General features: G+C 39.7%; 1 protein-coding gene across 4 annotated transcripts in view; it reads left to right on the plus strand.

The window, feature by feature from the left end:
• MYO1B (myosin IB) overlaps positions 1 to 21777 on the plus strand; it is a 117492-nt gene that overhangs the window by 60625 nt on the left and 35090 nt on the right. For all 4 annotated transcript variants that reach the window (XM_075512261.1, XM_075512258.1, XM_075512257.1 and 1 more), the window contains exons 7-13: positions 1092 to 1155; positions 10430 to 10528; positions 10904 to 11007; positions 11899 to 12046; positions 12732 to 12850; positions 13652 to 13738; positions 14027 to 14092. In XM_075512261.1, coding sequence (XP_075368376.1) covers positions 1092 to 1155; positions 10430 to 10528; positions 10904 to 11007; positions 11899 to 12046; positions 12732 to 12850; positions 13652 to 13738; positions 14027 to 14092 — 687 coding nt within the window. The remainder of the gene's footprint in view (positions 1 to 1091; positions 1156 to 10429; positions 10529 to 10903; positions 11008 to 11898; positions 12047 to 12731; positions 12851 to 13651; positions 13739 to 14026; positions 14093 to 21777) is intronic.

The raw sequence follows: 21777 nt of genomic DNA on the forward strand, positions 1-21777 counted from the left end.
CCCAGTAAATGAGAAAATATCTTTGAGGGAGTCAATGTAAAGTGCTTGGTTTCTATGTTCTGTAATTAAAATCAAAAGAGAAAGCAAGCAAGCAAGCTCTTCCTAAGTGCAGTGAATAAGGAATTATAAACACCAGGCTTCTCTTCTCAATAGGTTGGGTTTGTCCTCTGTTAAGTAAGCACCAGAGGGTGGTGAGATCATTTCTGTGCGTGGCTTGTGGAATTTGGTTGAATTACTACCAGCAGTTTTTATCTTTCTAAACTTCCCTGCCAATGTGAGCTGCGCGGCTTTTGCCTCTTCTACGCAGTATGGGTCTGTCCGTTTTGTCACTGTTAAACGTAGCTGTTACTACATTAAACACTCGTCACAGAAATTAAAATGTTGCAAAGACCAGAGCGATCTTCTGCGGTGTGGAAAAGTCAAACAGAAGTCAAGGAAACACGCTGCGCCAGTACAGCTAAAAATGAGATCGCTTTTGCGGTGACAGTCTGTTAATTGTTGCCTCTGGTCTCCTGAGTTACGAGGCAAAGAGTTCAGTGGGAAAATCCATCACTTTTACAAGGCAGGCACATGCTTAGGGACAGGCACCCCACGATTACTAACAGTAATCGCTGCCAGCCAGTCCTTCAAGCCAAACTGAGCGGCTACCCTTCAACTGCCTCGATTCGCGCCCCGGGAAGACTTTACACTGACAAAATAAGTCTGCGTGGAAGATCATTTCTTCCTACATTCTTCCGTTAATAAGCATGGTAATACCTACGTGCCCACAAGTGGTGTTTGGTGTTCTTGGCGTTCTGGTGAAAGCTTGTATAACGTGCTTTTTCTTCATATAACCTTAGAAACTGAGCAAATTACTGGGTTGCATTACAAACCTGATTAAAGCCATCCTCATGAAAATCTCTGGCTGTGATAATGCGATTGTCTTAGAAGCTTTGAATCATTTTCTGGGTTTTGGAATTTGACGGAGCGTACAGGAGGTTGCCAGATTGCTCTTTTAGCCTGTAAAAATGACCAACTAACTTCTTAAAAAATGTCTTGAGCAGTTTTTCCTTAAACAGAACTTATAGTCTTAAAATATGTTGCTTTCACAGGGAAAATACATGGATATTGAGTTTGATTTCAAGGGTGACCCGCTTGGAGGAGTTATAAGCAACTGTGAGTATTACACTTGGTATCAGTGTATTAACAGCTTAAAATGTTTTGGTCAAAAAAGGAAGCCGATTGAATTATTGAAAAGATCAGCTGCATTTGTCTAATCAAATCTCTCTCCGTTGTGTGATAAATTCTGCGTTTTAATTTTATTGTTGTTTTGATGCGCCTTGAGTAAGTGAAAACAGACTTGAAGAAGACTGAAGAAATAAGCATGAGTAATTAATATACTGTATTGTTTAAAAGGTACTGAGTCATGCGCATGGGTTGATATATTGTCTCTGAAGCTGGTAGCAGATGGATAAGGGTATCTGAGGCTCTTCTTATACTTGAATCCCTGGGATCAGTTGTGTTACTTGATTTGATGGGTCATGTATTTATGGTAGATGATGGTAGATGGTAGGTGTGGTAGATACGCTGTTTTGTAATTCGTAAGAGTCATACACGGTATGCTGGAGAACACCGTGAGGTGGGTATGTTTATTTGGAATCAAAGCATTCTGTACTAATTTTGACACACCTCGCGGTGTAGGAAAAGGCTTATGAGAGAGGATGAACAGCTGTTGAGTTTAGGGAGGGAAAGGTGGCCTCAGAGGTTGCTACTTGACATGAGGATGCTGCTACAAAACGTATAGCCATTCAGTAAGTTTAACCAGCTCTCTGTTGGGAAGAGGCTGGGAACTGAACGCCAGCCCTGAATGCTTGACTTGCTTTCCTTTCGAGAGCTTAAATGCAGCTTTTAAAAGAAATTGCTCTTCTGCGCTATATAAAGCTATGTTTGTTTGTTTTTCTTATTTTCGAAAAGGGATGGAGGAGGGCAGTGAGTGACTATACGAGGTGTCACTGACCTAGCCTTGACCTCTCGTCCCACTCGGCCAAAGTCATCGCTGTTTCTAAAGCCTGACTTTTGACTCCATTGGCATTTTACTGGTGGTGAAATAATGAGAATCATCCAAGGTGAACTGAACTCTCCATATATAATATAAACATTTTAAAACATTGTGAAGAATTTTATGCATAAATATAGGTTTTGGGTTTTTTCGTAGGGCAAACATTTTTTTCTGGACCAGGTCACCTTTTGGAACTATGCCTCAAAGAGCATGATTTTTGTGACAGAGTACATCTTAAAACTCAAAGTAGTCACTGTTTAAGTGTTTATGGCTATCTATTAACTTTGACATTTGGCAGTCAACGAAATTAGAGGCCAAACGTACTCAAGTGTATTCATCAATAATTAAATGTGAACAAAAAGGTTCTAGCAGGCTAGCTGTGTTGTTTGTTTCTTTGTTTCATGTTCAAAATAGATACACCTTTGTAAACCCTCCTTTGTAGAATGGACATTCAACAGTTTGTCTTTGAAAGTACTGTGCTGAGTCATCTAATTAAAATGTTGTGTCATATCAAAAGGCGATCCAAATAGTTATTCTAGTTTATCTGCCTTATACATCTTTGCATGTTGTAATTATAACATTACATGTAATTATAATGATGTGATGACATATGTAATCAAGGGCAAACGTTTTTAGATCTTCCTAAAAGATGCCTATTTTAGGCATTCTCCCTGTCTTCTCACATTTAATAAGTATCTAATAGCAAAAATATGAATTTAAATTTAAAAATGAAGACCTTATGTGCAAGCTCTATTGTGGAAAAGATGTTACTTGCTGAACTATGGAAACACCCCATACTTGACAAGGTATGTCACAGGTAAATACTGAGTTCCTGTAGCTGCGTGTTAATATTTCCCGTCTTTAATTTAATGTTCGCAAAATTTGATAGTCCATCCATCTCTTTTTAAAAGAGAGTTTGAATTCTGTACAATTTTAAAGCAAGTTTGTTGTCCTGCCTTAGGTCTTTTCCACACGTCTGCAGCATTGCATTGCAACAGAAATGTTTCTGTTGTGAGGTATCCCCATTCTGGAGACATCAGGGGCTTAAATTCTTTTACACCACTTACAATTTACTCTGGTTTTAGTCAAATTTAGGATTTGTCGTCTTAATTCATCAAGTAGGAAGTCAAGTAGTGCTGGAGTTTCCTATCCTTAAAAGGGAAAGTATGATTAGTTTGTTCATAAATATTCTTTGCTTTCTGACCATCTGTTGGGTCGGTGTAAACATGATGTGAAGATGATATCATAATATTTTGATTAAACTTTAATAGTGGTATCTGATGAGCTTGATTTCCAAACATTAATGAAGTTAGTGGGCTTTTTGGATCGCAGCCTATGTCACCAAGCTGTATTTCATACTGTGAGTGGCTGAAAGCAGATGTGGTGAACATCTAGTTTATTTTGGTGGCAAGAAGGGTAATGAAGATAAGCTACTAATTTTATCAGACTGGTCAAGATAAGCAGACACCCATTAGGCTAAAAGGTCTCGTTTGAAATGGTCTGGTCTGTCCTACTCTGAAATGCTGTGAAGCTGTGTGAAAGGCTAGTCAATCTGCCCGCAACCCTTCATGTAGCAGCTGATGCTGTTGGGACCTTCCCTTGGGCCATTCTCCTGGTGCCTTTCAGTGAGCTCTTACTTCTTAATGACAGGGGTTCACCTACAAGTGAACCTTTCACGGGGTGGAGCTAGAGGGTAAAATTATCATGACAATGCATACTGCATGTCTGTCCTGTCCAGTTTGCAGTGAATGGAAATGTCCATTGGCTTTAGCAGGAGCAGATAGAGCCGAGATGTTTAATGTGCCATAAATGGAAGGGTAAATCTTTTGAGTAAAATTAGAATGGGAATAATAAAATGGAAGGGATTGTAATGGAAGAAGTTTGTAACATCTGTTAAGTCAGAACTGGTATGTTCCTAAACTGAAGATAATTTTACGTTTGAACAGCATAACATACATACAGGCTCATTACATGTACATTACATGGCTGCTCAGAGCTTCTGAGTGCACTTGACAGATTGCTATATCATGGTGTGCAGTCATAAAAAGAAACTGAGAGTGGAAAATTTGAGCTGAACGTGATTTATGCAATCTTTAAATATGTTACTTCAGTCAGGATTTTTTTCCCCTTAGACTACAAAAGAAAAATGATTTCAGGTAGCGTGTGTTGTACTTGTTTGATCCTATGTCGGCGGACACTGAGGCATGGGCAGTGAGCAGGATAGTGGAGAAGGCTGAGTAAGATGAGGTACGTGGTAAGCCTGAGTTGTTCGAATCCTCCCTTTTTGTTAGTTTTCTGCGAAGGTCCCAGCTTGTTTTCCTAATGGGTGGGAGATGCTGGGATCTGTGTAAGGTGAGGAGCACAGCCCTAGTGCTAGCCTACGGCCAGCCCGTCCATTCACGGGCTGACCTGTTTCCCGTGCGTGGGGTTAGGAAGCCCAAATTACTCTTCCGAGCTCTCCTGAACACTAAACCCTTGCTGTATTGTCACCTGTGACCGTAGATATCCATCACTGTTTTGTAACAAACACCAGTCCCTGCTTAAAGGTATGCTGCTGCTCTAAAACGCATTTACAAACAGGTACAGTGCCTTTCCGTTTTCCCTCCCTGAGCGGAGGACGAGGTGTCTCTGCTCTTTCTGTCCTCCCGCGGGATGTTTACGGTTGCTGCTGTTGCAGTGAACGCTCTTGTCGGCGCTTATGCACCCAGAGGTTTTTTTTCCAGAGCACTTGTAAAGAAAGGCAGTTGGAGTGTCGGGTAAGTAGCTTGCTTTCACCTGAGTGTAATACTGTGGAAATAAATTACAGAAACCATCAATACTATTCTTAGTTTTCCATTTATTATAACTATCACGTTAGCGGGGATGGGAGCAGGGGAAAGGAGAATAGTAGTTTCTTTTCCACCTGTAATTACAGAATAAAGTCTATTTTATGTACAAATAGGTATGTTTGTTGTCAAAGTAATAGGTGCTAATTGCAATAGCTTGTGCAACTCTAAAATATGACTCTACCCACAGATGCTGCGTCTGTTTTGTACTCAAGGCGATGTTTGTGTGCCCACTTGGTTCGTTAGTCTTGTGACCGCTTTTGTGTACACCTAATTTTACGGTTGAAATAGTTTTGCATGCTACGGTCCAAAATGTTTCACACTTGCAGTTGTTTAGACCGTGTGAAAAGTAGGGATCTTGTGACGGCTTTCCCAGAATATTTGCAAGTCTTAAATTTTCACATTTCAGCTGGGATTTCCTGCTGAAAGATACCTGGCTTTTTACCTTTGGGTGATCTTTCCTAATCTGCCTCAGCCCTTCAGTGATTTAATGATTAACTAGAAGATAACAGTGGTGCGGGTGAAGTACAGTATAAGTAATGCCTGCTTTTGAAAAGCCATTTTTAACCAGCAGAGCGTACTTAAAGTCCAAATGACAAGTGATTAAGAAAGGGCCCTGTTTTGCAATTTTTCCAACAACAACATGAAAGAAACCCATGATGTTTATCTAAAGCAACAACTTTAAGTTAGCAAAGTGATAGGGGTAACTTTACGACTTATTCCTCTTTACAACTTGTTTGTTCATTTTAAAAGACAAAAGTAATTACCCGCTTCCAGAGAAACCAACAAGTCGTGCTGTTGATTTTAGTTGTGATTGCTGTTAGTAATCTCCTTTGCTCAGGGAAATATGACACAAATTTTACAACTAGAGATTTTGGAAAGAGATACTCATTCCTGTGGATTTTTTTAGTCTTAACTTGTCCCAACATCTCCCTTGGTGTTTCAGTTAGCACAGTTGCCACCTTTTAGGCAACTGTTTTGCCTAAATTAGGAAGTGTTTTATAAAAAAATACAACCAACCAACAACAAACACTAAACGTTTTGATTAGCTCGTTTTTAAACATCACTTACCACTTGAGTAATCAGGATTTAAGACTCCTAAAATTGTGCAGTCGTTGTTTTTTCACTGCACATACTGCCCAGATAGTAGGTTTTGTTTGATACAATTATGGATCGTTTAATTCAAGAGAACAGTGTTATAAACTTGGTGGGAATAATGTGAAAAGATTCGTGAGGAACCACTAGTGTCTTTTCTTTTTAGTCAGTGACTTTTTTGATGACAGCTGAAGAGTCAAGGTAGGAAAACAGAAAACATAATTTAACATAATGTGGGTGTAGAGATAAGCTTCCGTGACTAGGAACTGTTCTGTAACTTTGGCTGAATAGCTAAAAAGGTCCTTGGTCACGGCTGGCTGAAGAGAATATGACTAAAACAACCTTTTTCTGGATTATTCAGAATGTACCAAGGTGGTGTTGTTTTTGTTTGTAGTGTTTACTTATTCCTTTCTTGAATGTTGATTCGATTTCTAGTATATTTAGAGCAATACAAATATGCTAAATTTTTCTGCATCAGTCAAGTTCATGGGTCAAGTAACTGAAAAGAAATCATGTAAATTTGTACATTAGAGTTTCCAGAGGTATTCGGCATCGATTTCTTTTTTTTCTTTCATGTTGAGTTCAGTCGAATGCTTTAGCAGGATGCTTACGCAGATCTCTTGCATTTAAACCAGTGTTATCTAGGAATAACAAATAATCTTCAGAACCTGGGGGATGTAGCTGGATTGCCTCATCTCAATTGATGGGTATTCAAACAATATGATTTAAGAAGTGTTTCCAGGTTGGACCTTTCCAAAGCAATTTAATTTTTACAGTTGCTTTGATACACAGAACATGTTAAATGTTTCCGTTCAAGCAGAAGCAGTGGTAGTGCAGGAAGAATACCTAATCCATAAATACACCATGTGTAGTTCTGTATGTTCTCTCTAGATAATTCTGTATAGTCCCTATACATAATTTATATAGAATATATAACAAAATGTAATATGTATAGAGTTTTGGGGGTTTTGCTTGTGTGTGTTTTCATATAGATAAGCACCATCTGTCCACACATGCCACTATAAACAGAATTACCGAGTGGATGCAGGCAGAAATCTGATGTGCATCTTTGCGTCTTCTCTTTTGACTGTTCAATCCACAGAATTTGTAATCATGTGAGAGTTAACACAAAAGTTACTTGTTGTGTAGGAGTTGCTTTAAGGAAAATATATTTGGTTGATTTATTAAAATGCTAATTAGGGCAAACAAAGGGAAGAAGTTTTCTTAAGAGTGGGGCAGATGGTCTGGATCTTTTTTACCAGTCTGATTTCAGTCTGCATGTGGGCATAAAAGAAAAAAAACAGAGAATGAATACAGCTTTAAAAAGAACTGACAACAGCTGCTTTGTTAAGGTAAATACCTGATTTTCTGTCAGTAACTGCTTTCTGGAGCCTTTTTCCTCAGTTACGAAGGCTAACAGAATATGGAATATTGGGACTTTGGAAAGCTGACTGTTAATTAGTTAACCTCCTTGCTTCTAAAAACATATAAATAAGATAAAGTGCTGTGAAAAATCCGAGACAGTTACCCTTCTAGCATAACTCATTTGACATATGCTCAAGAAACTGTTTGTTAAATCTGCTGAAGGCGTGCATGTAATTAGAAGAAGGCTTACATATAATATTTTGCCAGGCTATGTAGCTGAGCTTTTATGACAGCATTTAGGTAAATTTATATATAGAATGTTTTTAAACCCAAATAAGCCAAACTGCTTCACAAACTGCATTTCTTCAACATCCTTTGAAAATACAGCCGTTTCCTGAAGCGTGTGTAGCCACCGCAGGAGCTGAAGTTGTTTATTTCTTTGAGATTAAATTTGGCTGCGATCCGTTCCAACACTTCACTGGAGAACCTTCACAGCCAGCGTGACTCTGAACTGCCTGGCGCTCACCTCGCCTTTCTCAGCTCACATATTAACACTTGGATGGTGGACCAGCCTCTCCCTTTCAGTTATGAATTAAAAACTACAGAGGATCAGGTATCCGATAGTTAGGCTAACTACCTGGATAGTTAGGATGAACCACAGGTCAAGGAGGGGAGCCCCAACCTTAGATGAAGTCAGAGGTATTGAGGTTGCACACTAGGCTGCTGGTGAGAACTACACCTTCTGATCTATGCCTTTCCAACATAGCATCCGGCATCAGATGTTAGTCATCTGTGATTAAAAAAAAAGAAAAAAAAAAAGAAAAAAAAGATGCCAATAAAATGGAAAAAGCAAAAGTGGAAATCTGTAGCCTGCTCCATCCTAATATAAAGGTGAGCTGCTGGCGATATGGGACAGCCACTTGTTTGGGTGTATCTTGGGTGTACTTTGTCATCAGGATGTGCAAAACTTGGGTGCTGAAACAGGGCCACCTTTGGAAGGAAAGAGACTGTAGGGTTATTGAGTTATAAAAACACAAATGTCTATTCCAACAAGGCTAAAGTTCTGATGTGGTCACAGGAAGCATTCGATGGTGGAGAGGTATTTGTCTTCATACAGTCAGATGCTCTGGTCGTTGGGAGCTACGTTCACTGTCACCTGCTATGGTGGTCGCACTTCTCTCCAGCAATTGCATGTTTATGGAATAACATAGTTCAGCTGGTCTGTAGAATATTGTCCTACTATGCAAGTTTCTGTAGAAACTTGTCCTACTATAAGCCAACCAGAATCATAGAATGGTTTGGGTTGGAAGGGTTAATAATACTGTCTGAGTTTTCTCATTGTTGTCACTGGCTAATTATTAGAGCAGAAATTAGTTTTTGAATCTGTCTTGCTGTAGTTTATTTGGAGGAGGGCCTCCTAAGGCTTGTGTAATTTTGTGGGTTGAAGTTTGGTCTTTGGTTCCTATTCCACGAGAAAGGGTGTAAGCTTAAGTGATTACAGTGGGCAACACAGGCACAACACGCTGCCCGCAGCTAGCGAAAATATGAATACGCTCTCTTGCACTCCCCCTTGCTCCTCCGTTCACGGAGCGAACTCCGGGGCAGACGCTCCCTGTCGGGCTAAGCCCTGGCGTGCCGGGAAGCCGGGGGTGCCCGGGGCTGCAGCCTGGCGCGGGGCATCCGCTCCCCAGCTGCTCCCCAGCGGCGGGGCTGGAGCGGGGCTTGCAGCACAAAGGTGGCTGCACTGAGCCCTGCCTCCGGCTTTCCGGATTGCTAAGACTGAACAGGCTCAGTTTCAGCAGAAATGGAAATCTGAGGAAAGGTTTAATAGAATACACGTCGGATATTACAGTAGCCAGGCAGGGGAAGTGTTTCGCAACCCCACGTGTCTTTAAATGAATTGGTGTTGCCTGTGTTTTACATCTGTGAAACCATCTCAGCTTCGTGGCAGCTCTTCTGAAGAGTGACACCCAAGCTGTGGTAGTTTCCCTTTTGCGGCTTTCTTCTTGCCTGGGCACAGCTTAGAGAGAACTTAACCCCAGTCAGAGCGAGCTGTGGTGGGTACGTAGTGGTAGGTGCATGGGGGAACACCTTTGCTGTGCGCTTGGAGCGAGGCGCTGAATGTCTCTGTCTTCATGTTGCTGAATATATGTACCTTAAGAGAAACTGTGTACTGGGAACTGTGGGTTCTCTATCTGGAAAAATGGTGTGGAGCCCTTGTGTGCCAGTGAGAAAAGAAGGAAAAACATTTTCTTTTTTGGTACAAAACCAGCGAGTGACACTGATACCTGTCCAGAGGTTCTTTATCGCATCCCTCTCCCCTCTCCTGGTGCGCTGGGGACCACAGCCTTTCAGTGCAGTACAGGCTGAACGACCTTCGTATTGTCACCTCCACGGTAAATATGATGTGGAGTCCGAAGTGTTTGCAATGTGTTACAAGTCAGTCTGCTTCTGCTGTCTGCCTGGATTCTTACCCTTATTGGTAAGGCTTAGAAATGTGCCCGTCACTAACGGCGGTGGACGAAGCAATCTTCTTGTCAAACTACTCAATCAGTGCAGTGATGCTTTTCAAAATTTCCCTTTAAGTGTCTTATGACGGAGCTTCTGTCAGTCCCATTGGGAATTATTTCTTAGTCTGAGGCACCTGAGGATCACAAAGTGCTACGTAATTATTCAGTTTAAATTCTTTCTTTGTGTGGCTTCCCCCTTTCATTTATCCATCTCTCATGTGCTTAGCCTGTTAACATTTTGGTTCTTTTCAAACCTTCACCCACACAGTCATTCTCACCAAATCTTAATTTTGTGGTGGTACTGTAAATTGGTTGACACCTTTTGCCTCCCTGGCCTGAGTTTTCTTTGCAGCTCATAGACTGCAGCATTTAGAAGTGTACTGGGCTCACAGCTTGCTCAAATAACTTATTTGAGAAATAGGTACTAATGCGATACAGTGTGATAAGGTTTGTGCCTACCATTTATCATCATCTAATTTGCTGCTGCTGATATAAAGCAATGAAGTAGAAAATTATGGGGGATTATATTCATATTAAGGGGGTTTGCTCCAACAATCTTTCCCTGACCTGTGAGATTTGTTTGTTTGTTTGTTTAGATCTGCTAGAGAAGTCTCGTGTTGTTAAGCAGCCGAGAGGTGAACGAAACTTTCACATTTTCTACCAGATACTGTCTGGTGCGTCGGAAGACTTCCTCTGTAAGTGTTGCCCTTCTGCCATTTTCAGATACGAGTCGTCTTTATGTTTAATGTGCTGTTCCACGCACATCATCTTTTGTGGGAAATGTGATATTGATTCATTTTTCAAATTATTGGTGGTAGTGGCAATAGTAATACCTGAAATAAATACATGGTTTGGTTATTATCCAGATATCTGAGGCAGAATTGACTTTGCAATGTATTATAAACAAAGAAGAAAGCCTGTTCTGATTCAGAAGGCTTGTAATTAAAAGATCCTTAAAGAAAACTTAATCCTACTAATAACAACAACAGTTCTTGACGACACTGGTTCTGGGATAAAAGAGCTACTAACAAGACTGCTGTTACTAATGATATTCTTATTTGCTTTATTAGGCAAACTCAAGCTGGAGCGGGACTTCAGCAGATACAACTACCTAGGCCTTGATTCTGCCAAAGTGAATGGAGTGGACGATGCTGCAAACTTCAGAACAGTTAGGGTAAGAAGTAACAGGGGTTGGGTGTAAACTCCAAAGGGCTCAACACTAACGCAGAGTTCTTAAGCCCTCGGTCTGGCCCCTCGTGCTGGGCTGGGCTGGGAGGGCCGTCTTTTCTGAGTGCTGGCACCCTTCTGCAAGGGTATAGCGGGTTTGCTCAGGGAGGCTTAGCTGCAACTAGAAAATACAAAGAACCAAGTTCCTGGAGTGTTCTAGTGGGAATACAAAGAAGACTAAAAAACGGGGAAAAAAAGAAAGAAAAAAAGAAGGGGGGAAGGAAAAAAAAAAGTCCAGATCCCTTGATCAGGTCATGGAAAAGGTTATATTATGTAGTTGCTTATGATGGCAGTGACTGAGCTTCATGAACCAGGTGATGCTGACCAAGTCGAAAGAAAAACAGGGCTGGGATGGTTCTCAAGATGATTTACCGTGATGGCTTTGCTTGATTGTACTCAGGGACAAGAAGAATACAGGACCCTGTTACCCAGTGTATGCAAATTTAGATTCTAAAAGTTACTGGCTTTTACAGCAACAGAGTAGACTGAGTAGACAGCAGTACCTCTTCATTTGACTGTGAAAAATTGCGTTGGGTTATAAACTAAATTAAGTGGCTAGAAAGAAGTACTGCATTTTAGAAACCCATAAACTGAATGAATCCTAGAAGTGGACCGGACTGACATGCCAGCTTGATTACCAGGTCTTCTCTAACCTGTCTTTTGTATTAAAAAAACTTACTTATCTAAGTGTAGTAATTATATCATGATCTTTTTGTAGCAAAAGTGTTCATAAAACATTTCTAATTTATGCTAATACAGATAAATGGTGAATTTTGCAAGTATGATCTGTTTAAACATAGATTGTTTTATCTCATAATTTTATCTGTCCCCTTTCCAGAATGCAATGCAGATTGTTGGTTTTATGGATCATGAAACACAGTCTGTTTTTGAAGTGGTGGCAGCCGTTCTGAAATTGGGAAATATTGAATTTAAGCCTGAATCTCGCGTGAATGGCCTAGATGAAAGTAAAATCAAAGATAAAAACGGTAAGATGAGATTAGCGATGGGAGGAAAAACACTAATTTGTCTGAAGTCATTATTAATTTTGTAGTTTCTGTAGACATACTATATCCTTACAGATGAATTAAATTAGATTGTTTCCAAAACTCACCCGCAGGCACATATGGGTTGAATGCTTGTGCAATTTCAATCGCTCTGTTTGAAATTCCAAAAATGATTATCTTCTTTTTTTCCACTTTATTAACGCTTTCTTCTGAAATGTTAAATGGTGCTATGCATTTCTGTAACTGCTTGGTTATTCTGCAGTGGAGGCTTTTTGTTCTTTTGTAGTAGGGTGTCTCTGCCTGTAATGTCAGATTCATTTGGTCCTGTTTTTGCAGTTGATACATTTTGAAAGTTCATTTATTTTCATTTGAAAGTTTTTCATCATGAAAAGTAGTCTATGATAAATGGAAGAAAAGTTTCTTCACAAAAAAATAACCAGATAGAAAGTGCTTTCAAAACCAATAACTCTGCTTCCTCATGACGTGCATCTTTTTAAAAACTTTGCTTGGCAGAGTAGGGGGGAGAGAGTGTAGATGGGGGAGACTTCTGTTGAAGAAAACCTGTTTTGGGAAAATACTGAACTACGTAAAAGCTAATAGTTTTGGGGAAGAAAAAGCAATGATACAAAAGGATTCATTATATTTACCCTCTTCTTTTTCATGCTAGAACTCAAGGAAATCTGCGAGTTGACAGGTATAGACCAGTCTGTATTGGAAAGAGCTTTTAGCTTCCGGACGGTTGAAGCCAAGCAAGAGAAAGTTTCAACGACACTAAATGTGGCTCAGGTAAAAAGAGCTACATTTCCTCATTTTAAAGGAAAGAATCATTTTTAATGTCAATTTATTCTACGTGACTAAACCATAACTGCCCAAATAAGAAATACAACTAATAGGCTGTACTGCATAAAACGTATCCCTAGCATAAGTGTGGTTTTGCTTCAGCAGTTTCTAAGTGTTCAAATATACTGGATGTTTTGTTTTTATGTGTGAATTACCTCAAAAAGATGAAGATAGGAAAATGTGGCAGAGAATGAAAAAATGAAACAGTTCTGCGCAAAATGCGTGTTGAAAGTATTGTGGCAGCCTGTTTTCGTTTAGAGCAACTGATGTCATTTCATGTGAGTTGTACGCCCCGGGCTGCTGAAAAACTTTTTCTGCCAGTGTGAATTTATCTTTCTGTAATGCTGCAGAGCCAGCGTGGTTGCCACCTGTGTCTCATCAGCTCAGGCTAGCAGGAATGTCATTTCCCTAACCGCAGCTGCTCAAGTCCCTTTGCTTAGGATTAGGATGGGGGACGTGAGTCTTCAGAGGATATCCGGATGAGCAGGAAGGGAGTCGAAGGGCGCTGATTGTGGCTGCTGTTCCAGCCAGCCCGCAGCCAGGAAGGCAGAGGCATGCACCAGCAAGCCGCCGATGCTGCCAAAGCGTCCTGGCAGCCCTGGTCTGGCTCCAGTGCCTGCTTAGGCAGAGGCACTGCTGCCTGAGCCGTTCTCACTCTGTTCGTGGCACCTTTAAGATACGTCAGTAACGTAAAAAGTTTGGGATCAGCCCAGCATTTACGACATTTTTCTTCTTTCTTCTGTTTAGGCTTATTACGCCCGTGATGCTCTGGCTAAGAATTTATACAGTCGACTGTTCTCTTGGCTTGTTACCAGAATCAATGAGAGCATTAAGGTATTGTTGTCTTGTGCCTGTAGAAAAATCAATAGAAATCCTTTAAATGAAAGTGGACAGTAAAACTGTATTTGCCAATTTCATTTTTCCTGGTTGTACACCGCTACACGTGGTACAGGTGAATAACTGTATCACAGCTCAACAGATTGCTGCTTGCTCTGTTTTTAAGCTTATGAAAATACTCACATTTACAGAATTTGACAGCCTACTTATGAGATGCATTAGTTGTCTGGATTCCCAGGTATGAAATGTACAGATGACGGACTCAATGTTTAATTTTTTTTTAAGGCACAAACAAAAGTGAGAAAGAAGGTAATGGGGGTGCTGGACATCTATGGCTTTGAAATTTTTGAGGTAAGACCTTTATAATGGTAAACACTTAACTCAAGAGCTGTTATTTAAGCTTAATAGAGTAGTTAATGAATTTGTCATCAGAATACATGTAATTTGAATCGAGTGTGTCATTCCTGACAAAAAAACACTAGAAAAGTGAGCCTAAGAGAGATGTCTTAGCATGTCTGGCAAATGAAACAAAAATTTATAAAAGCCAAACTTGTGTTTTTACACCACAGGTAAATAAATATTTATGATGGGTAAACTAAATGTATTTTGTTGTGATATACATTCTGAGCATGCGAGAAACTCTGGCAGTGTCATTTCTGCCCTGAGGCATTTTGTGGATGTCTTTGAACAAGCTTTGTATCCTTTAAAAACCACAACAAAAACTATACCTTTTTTCCTGTCAAAATTAAACAAGGAATTATATTGCATTTTGTCTCGATTCACTTAGATAAGTATTCTGTACCGATGCCTAGCTAGCGATCTGTGGCTCACTGCCGTTTGTTTATGATAGTATTTTTAGACTGGTGGTATTTTGAAACAAAATCAATCAACGAGGAGTTTTTAATTGGGTTAGAGAACACCAGGGAGAGGGATTTTTCATAAATCTTATTCTGACAGTTTATTTTAAGAGATTTATAGATCTTGGTTGGAATCTGTATGGTGTTTAAACTAGAAACTCAACTGGGGAGAAAAATCAGTAGAAAACATGCAATCCTTACCCACTTCCCTACATCCCCCTTGAAAATCCAGGGAGCATGTTTAAACTGTGTAGAAGATGGGAATAATCCAGAAAAGAGTAATTATACATGGGAGGGTGGTGTAATTTTTATTTCAGAAGCATAACATCAAAGCATGTGCAAATCAGAATGCCTCTATGAAGAGGAAGAACAAAGCTGATACTTGCTTCAAGGGTTTACTAAGCTAGGTTCTATTGTTTGCATTAAACATAAGAGCATATTTATGAAAAGATACTGCAAGCAGTCAGGTGGCTGAATGGGGATCTCGGTGCCAGATCTCTTTGGAGCTGGTCCTTTAGAAAGCTGGACACCAGAATGGTACTGCTGGCATCTTTGGGCAGGACTCTTGTTTTCACTAGCTCTTTCTGTTATGCTTGATTAAGGATAAACATGTAGCGCGAGGTGGGAGACAGAAGCTTGCACTAGCACACAAGCCAACTGAGTAATTGCGCTTGTGGGATGGTGTTCCAGAGACAAGGTTGCTTCTCGCATGTAATTTTCTTTTTTGGTAGGAGATCAACACCTTAGAAGGTCATAAGTAAGTAGGTGAGTACAGGAGCTGTAGTTTTGCAGAAGAAAAATGAAAAAACAAGGCTGTCTTCACTTACCTTTCATACTGAATTACAGCGTACCTTTCCCAATTCATACAAGCTCAAAAGCTTTAAAATAGTATGGGTGGTTATTGTTCACTCCTTTAAACGCTGAGTATTGGTTCTGCTGGAAAAGGTGGGAAAGGTTTGCCTTGTGACTTGAGGATCAAGTTCACCAGTACATTCATACAAGACGGGACTCTTCCTCTCAGGAGTTAAGACCTGTGGTGAGAGCACTAGCCAAGCAGCTTGGTGCAGCGTCACAGAAATAATGGACTTATTTCTGAACATTCAAAATGAGAGTCAGGTAGTATGCCAGAAACAGACACGGCTTGTACTGTACCATATTTTAATTTAAAGACGTTTGAAAAAGAAACTTGATTGGGTTAGGTTTCTAGAGGTAACTAGTACAGTTACTGGTATTGGGACGGCATGGCAGTACTGTAATTCAAAGGGTGAATGATAGAAAAACAATCCATTAGAAGAACATAGCAAAACAAATCCTGATTCAGCTGTATTTTCAGTACTGCCCACATCCCTGTGTTTCCAGACAGGTTAATTTTATACTCAGAAACTGCTGCCTTATTATCAATTGAGTCAAAAGCAAAGATATTCTTTCAAGGCAAAACAAAATTAATTTTCTATGCAGCTCTAGTTGGAACAAAAGATGATGTTATGTCGTAATCCTTAAATTGAGTAAAATAATTCTGTAATGAACACTGTATAGGCAAAGCATAACTGGTCTTGTGGTTCCTTGAATGAATGTCCTGTCGTAAGGTCAATTAAGAGGATGCCTGCCAAATATTTTTATGTCAAGTTTTGTAACAAATGATCGAATCTCACAAAAACTATTAAAGATCTTGAGAAAATGTTTACAAAAACCAATTATTGTTGAGAATTTAAGTAACCACTTCACAGAAAATATATTGTTTTAAGTTAATTATATTAAAACAATAAATGAATGAAATTTTAACACTGTACAATACTGTAACTCAAGGCAAATTCAATAATGTCTTAAGATTTGTAGCATAAAAAGTATAGTGGAATTTGGAGTGTTTTGCTGTGTGGTACCTTTGTAAAGATGATGGCTAAACATTCAATATATTAGCTGAGGTGTAGCTAATGGCAGTAACTATATCCATCTAAATATAAATTACTTAAAACTTCTGACTACAAATGCACAGTTCCCTTTTGAACCTAATTCTTAAATCAGATTTTGATTTTCATATCTGTTCTCGAAGGTTAGAACTAACATCATCTCTACAAAGAATGTTTTTTGGCAAAAATGTATTTGAAAGACGACTTCATCTGTAAATTTGTGCATTTTAAACTTGTAAGCTATTTGATATGCTGAAGGTAAAAAGGCCTACTTTAATCATGTTTCTCCTCAGGAAGCAGGTAGGTTTATCATTAGTGCATGTTCTTTGACCTAAAGTGTCCTCGTACCTTGGAGACAGATTATAACAAAAAACATAGAAGGTATAGTAGGAGTTTTTTGTATACATGCTAAATATTTACACATGAAGCTTAATACCATTGAAATAAGTAGCAAGATACGTGTTTACTGAAGGGTGACTTTTTTTTTTTCTTCTTTAATATTACACTTACCCATCAGGATTGCTGAAAGAATAAACTAATGATATTCTAGTTTACCTGTTTTGTCCTGAGATTCTCACTTAAAAGTTATTGGAATGCATTCTAGAATAGTCTGCTACCACTGCAAAACCATTAGTTTGCTGCAGATTTTTGAGGGTTTTGTTTTGTTTCATAATGGGCAGGGCAGACGATATTTCTTGGGCCTTATTCCTGTTTAGGATGATTCCTTAGATCATCCTACAATTCCTCCTGTAAGAAGAGTAAGGAAATCCAGATTTACCATTCTGAAAGATCCTACACTTCACCTTCTGATAATAGAGGTCTTGTTCTATTATATGCAAATTGAAGCTTATATAAACGAGATTTTTTTCATCTATTTTTGAAAGATTACTTTTTTATTGCCCACTGTAATTTCTACAGTTTTCTGTGATTTAAGCTGAAGTTAACTTACAAAGTAACTGGAGGTTTCTTGAAACTTAACAAAGGAAAGATACTGGAGTAATGATAATGCTGGCATATACTCTTTGGGATTTGGTTTCCGCTACTATTTTCATCAAGCACAAACCCCGTCTTTCAGACAAACCTAAAAGCTATCCAAGAAAGCAGATTTAAGGACTTGGCTGTCCAAAAATTCAGATTAGGGAATTTAAATCTATCGATAATCCTCAGCCTCTGTGGGTTTGGCAGATGTCAACAGCAAGCTTGGCTAAACAATCCACAAAATAGGTGCTGTAAAGCTGTGTTTATTTTTGAATCCTGCCATGCCCTTTGTGGTAAGCTGTATGCTGGGACTGAATGTTTTGAAAGCGAAATGCTGAAATTTGGGGTGTCTTTGTGTGAATTGTCTATGGGCAAGGATTTAGGGACTAGGATTAGTGTGAAAATGCAGGCTACAGGACCGGGTTGGTTGTGTAACGCTGCTGGAACTTGAGCGATGGATTGAAGCCTGACGCTAATTGCTCCAAGTATGTTTATCCACGTTTTTGAGCGGCTGCATGCGTAGTCAGTCTGCAGGCTAGACTGCGATTTGAGACGGGGTAGGGCTGATGCTTGGCGGCACTGGGAATTTCAGAACCAGCTCGATTGCAGACTTCCTGGGGTAGGTTTAGGGCAGGTCCCATTTTATTCCATGTTTGATTCTGGATTTTTGGGCAGAAGCGGTTTCCACATCTCTGCAAAATGTTGGGGTAGGGTTGTGGAAGGGGTGGGGGTTTATGAAAAAGAAATGACGGCTTTAGAAGGCAGGTGACTGAGGGCCTGGCAGGTTTCAACAGAGATGAGCAGAAGACTCATTCTGTTAGGTTTGGACATTTAATTTTCTGTCGCGTGCATTTCCTGTGTAGACGAGGGCTAGGGTATGTAAAAATGAATGTCATGGAGCAAGTGTGAATATTTCATCCGGCCTACCCTTCAGAGATAAAAATGTCTGTCTGTGCTAGTTGGCTTAAAGGCTTTATTCTGAATTTTCAGGCGCCACTACGTAGCTGGTCCATATGACGAAGCTAATGATTTGGAGTGCAGTTTTATGAAAGTTCAGGCTGCCAAACAAGGCTTATTCTTGACGTTTGCCAGGCCCTGAGAAGACAGTTTGAGAGTGTGAATGCTTTCTGCTCAATCCCTTGGCGGAGCAGTTTGTTCCATGTATTTTAGCCCAACGAGAAGTGGCGATGCGCCGGGGATAGAGCTGCAAACGTAAAGGCTGCAGAAAGAGAGGGACTGTTTCCATTTGGCCCTCAGACATCTGCTGAGGGTTGACCCAAGGTGATGTGAATACCTTGTGTTTGGGGACAGTATCTGACCAACTCCTTTTGCTCCAGGTACACAAGAACATGCAAAGATGTGGCAGCATCCAGCACATTCTGCATAAAACCGAGCAATAAATAAAAATACCACCAACAAAAGAGCCAAACAAGCCACCCAGTAGTAAAACCAGGTCCATTTCTCACAGTCTGTGGTGCACTTTGATAGTGCTTCTATTTATTTATGGCAATTAGCTTGTTACTTCTGCACAGAAGCCCCTTGCAATGGAAAGAAGCTTGGTCATATTGCATGTACTACGTAAACTGTCATCTGGACTTCGATAAAATGCCAATATCTCTATTGAGGAAATCATTAGAAATATGAAGAATGCAGTTTCATTATATTAACGTGTTCATAGTTGAGGTAATTATCTGTTTTTAGAGGGAAGTCACCAAATATGGAGGGGGTAAACATTGAAAATACCTTTCTGAGATGTTTAAGGCATGAAAAAATTGGGGAGGTATTTCTACTTTTACCATAAAGCTGTATGACAGCTGAGTCCAGTTGCTGAATAGTTACTTTGCCTTTTTCTATCCTGTTCATTACATGAAGGAAATTACAGTTGCAGAGCATGCTGAGCTCTGAGAGATTGCTGCTGCTCCCCCCCAAGGATGATTTTACTGGAGAAAGGTCTAGTTATTTGCTAGAAAGATGACTTACTAGAGGGGAAAAAAAAAAAAAAGCATATGGACAAAATTGGCTTATCAGCATCTTTTTATCTTAATCTCCCCCCCGCTTCTTTTTGGCTTTGGGGACCCTTTCTTTCATGTCTTGACTTTGGTTCTAACTCAGCCATGGATATCTGTAGTTTTGGTAGTTGCCTTAATCTCCAGACTGTGATTTTCAGCCGCCTTTTCTAGGCTCTCTACCTTGCAACAGATTTCCTTTTTGAAATCATTCAACCCATTTCTGATGCCCATCAGCATATCCTATATACTGGCAAGTGGCAGTGCCAAAATGTGTGTACCTGGCCGTCTGTTCAATCTGATGGCACAGGGCAAAGCCCAGTCTAGTGTGAAACAGGAGATCTGAATTTTTAATCTATAAGTGATCAACTACATCTTCTGGCAAGTGTCATAAAAGAGGGGAGCTTTACAGAGAGGGGCCCTTGGTTGGACTCCTAGGCGTTATGGAGATTTAAAAATACAATTAAAGCAATAATTTCCTTAAGTGCTAGAATGCTTAGAAGCAGAGGTGCGTCCCAGGAAGTTAATCGCCATTTAATTTATCGCATTATAATTTAAGTATTTAGAGAGGCTTATTTTACAAAACGCAGGTTTATGACGTAAATCCCATTGGCTGGCTGTTTTGAACAGAGGGGATATTTGAAATGCTGCAGCAAATATACACAAATGCTCTGCTTCAGGTTGTGAGAATAACATGTTGCCCTACAGCAGCTCTTCTGGCTTAGTAGAGGAATGGATATGATTATATAGTAGGTTCTTGCCTATTTGTAATTCCTGTTGTTCCAGGGCTGTAATTTATCAGGTTGAGTGTGTTGAAGTGATTGTACCTGGGTTTCCCCGTGGATCACACATGCATTGTGTGCACTGGATTCACTGTAGTCTCTTGCCCTTTTAACTCCAAATTTTGGTTTAGACCTGTGTGTCCGGACACCACAGCTGAGAGCAAGGTGGATATCCGAGTGCCTGGCTCTCTCCCAGGGCCAGTAGCATCAATAAGGACTGAAGGTGGTTGTGCTACGCAAACAGAGAAAATGGATAATCCCTCAAGTTTCGCCATACAGCTTCCTTGCTTCCATCAGATACTCTGAAACATAGTTTGAATACATATATGTGGAATATTTATAGTTAAATGATATGCTTCTCTGGTTCTTTGCCTATAGAGGTATTTACACAAAAGCACAGGGCTTATTCTAGTTCACATGAGATATTTTTCAATTGACTTCGATGACTGAAATGTTTGTATATGTAAACAGAAAAGTAAGGAATAAATATTGATAACATTTTCACTAACTTTGCAAAAAAGAAAAAAAAAATTGGTATAACTGGGTCACATGTAGCTCATTGCTTTCTAAGATAAAAATAGTGTCTTTTTACATTTTCTTTAAATGCACTTTCCCCATTTTGCTGATTTTCATTTTCTAGCATTTATATTTCTTAGTTTCATCTCATAAACTTGGATGCTTCTGTGGTCATACATAAAAATCCCTATCCCCGGACGCCACAGTAGGATATAAATTAAATTTGCTGGTTGGTTTCACCATTCATTCCACCATTCATCTCAGTGAAGCGAGTATGTTAGTCTTTTATCATCATTACTTTTGCCTTCTGGCTTTTTCTCTAGGAGCCTCAGTAGTAGTCCAGGGGCCTGAGGGAACTCCCTGGGATCACCTGCCTATGTTAGGAGGATGTCAGAGACTTCTGATGCCCAGAGCTGCCTTCATGTCGAAAAAAGTTACTTTCTGGGGCTGTATGTGTTAGAGCAAAAGCATCAGTCTCTGTATGTCCTCCCCCCCCCGCCCCATATTGATCAAAAAGTTCATTTTAATGGCATTAGTTCTGTTGATTTCAACAGTCTCATGACTTGAAATGTTTAGGTTTTGTTTTAAATTATGCTTTTCCTTTAAATACTTCTCATGTATTTTTTAGCTGTATGTGTTCATATAAGGCATTTGAAAAGGTGTTGCTGAACACCTTTTTGTCAGTGTGGTTGTAGACTGAGCAATATGTAGATTTTTGAACTGGCTCTCAACAAGAACTGCTGTGATGAAAGATTAGGAAGGAAGAGGAAATATTGAGAAACACCTTGTATAGGGGTGATACTGAGGATATAGCCAAGGCTGTAGATTTGGATCAACAACATATGCTTGATTTGGGGAAAACAGTGAAGTGGAGAGGACACAAGAAAATGGAACACTTAAACTAGGACTTTATTAGGCAGGTGGAAGATAAGAATTTATTCCTACCTACTAGTACAGAAAAGTACCCAGTTTTCAGTTTTAAGTAGATAT

This window comes from Mycteria americana, chromosome 9 (genome assembly GCF_035582795.1).
Source record: "Mycteria americana isolate JAX WOST 10 ecotype Jacksonville Zoo and Gardens chromosome 9, USCA_MyAme_1.0, whole genome shotgun sequence".
NCBI lineage: Eukaryota > Metazoa > Chordata > Aves > Ciconiiformes > Ciconiidae > Mycteria > Mycteria americana.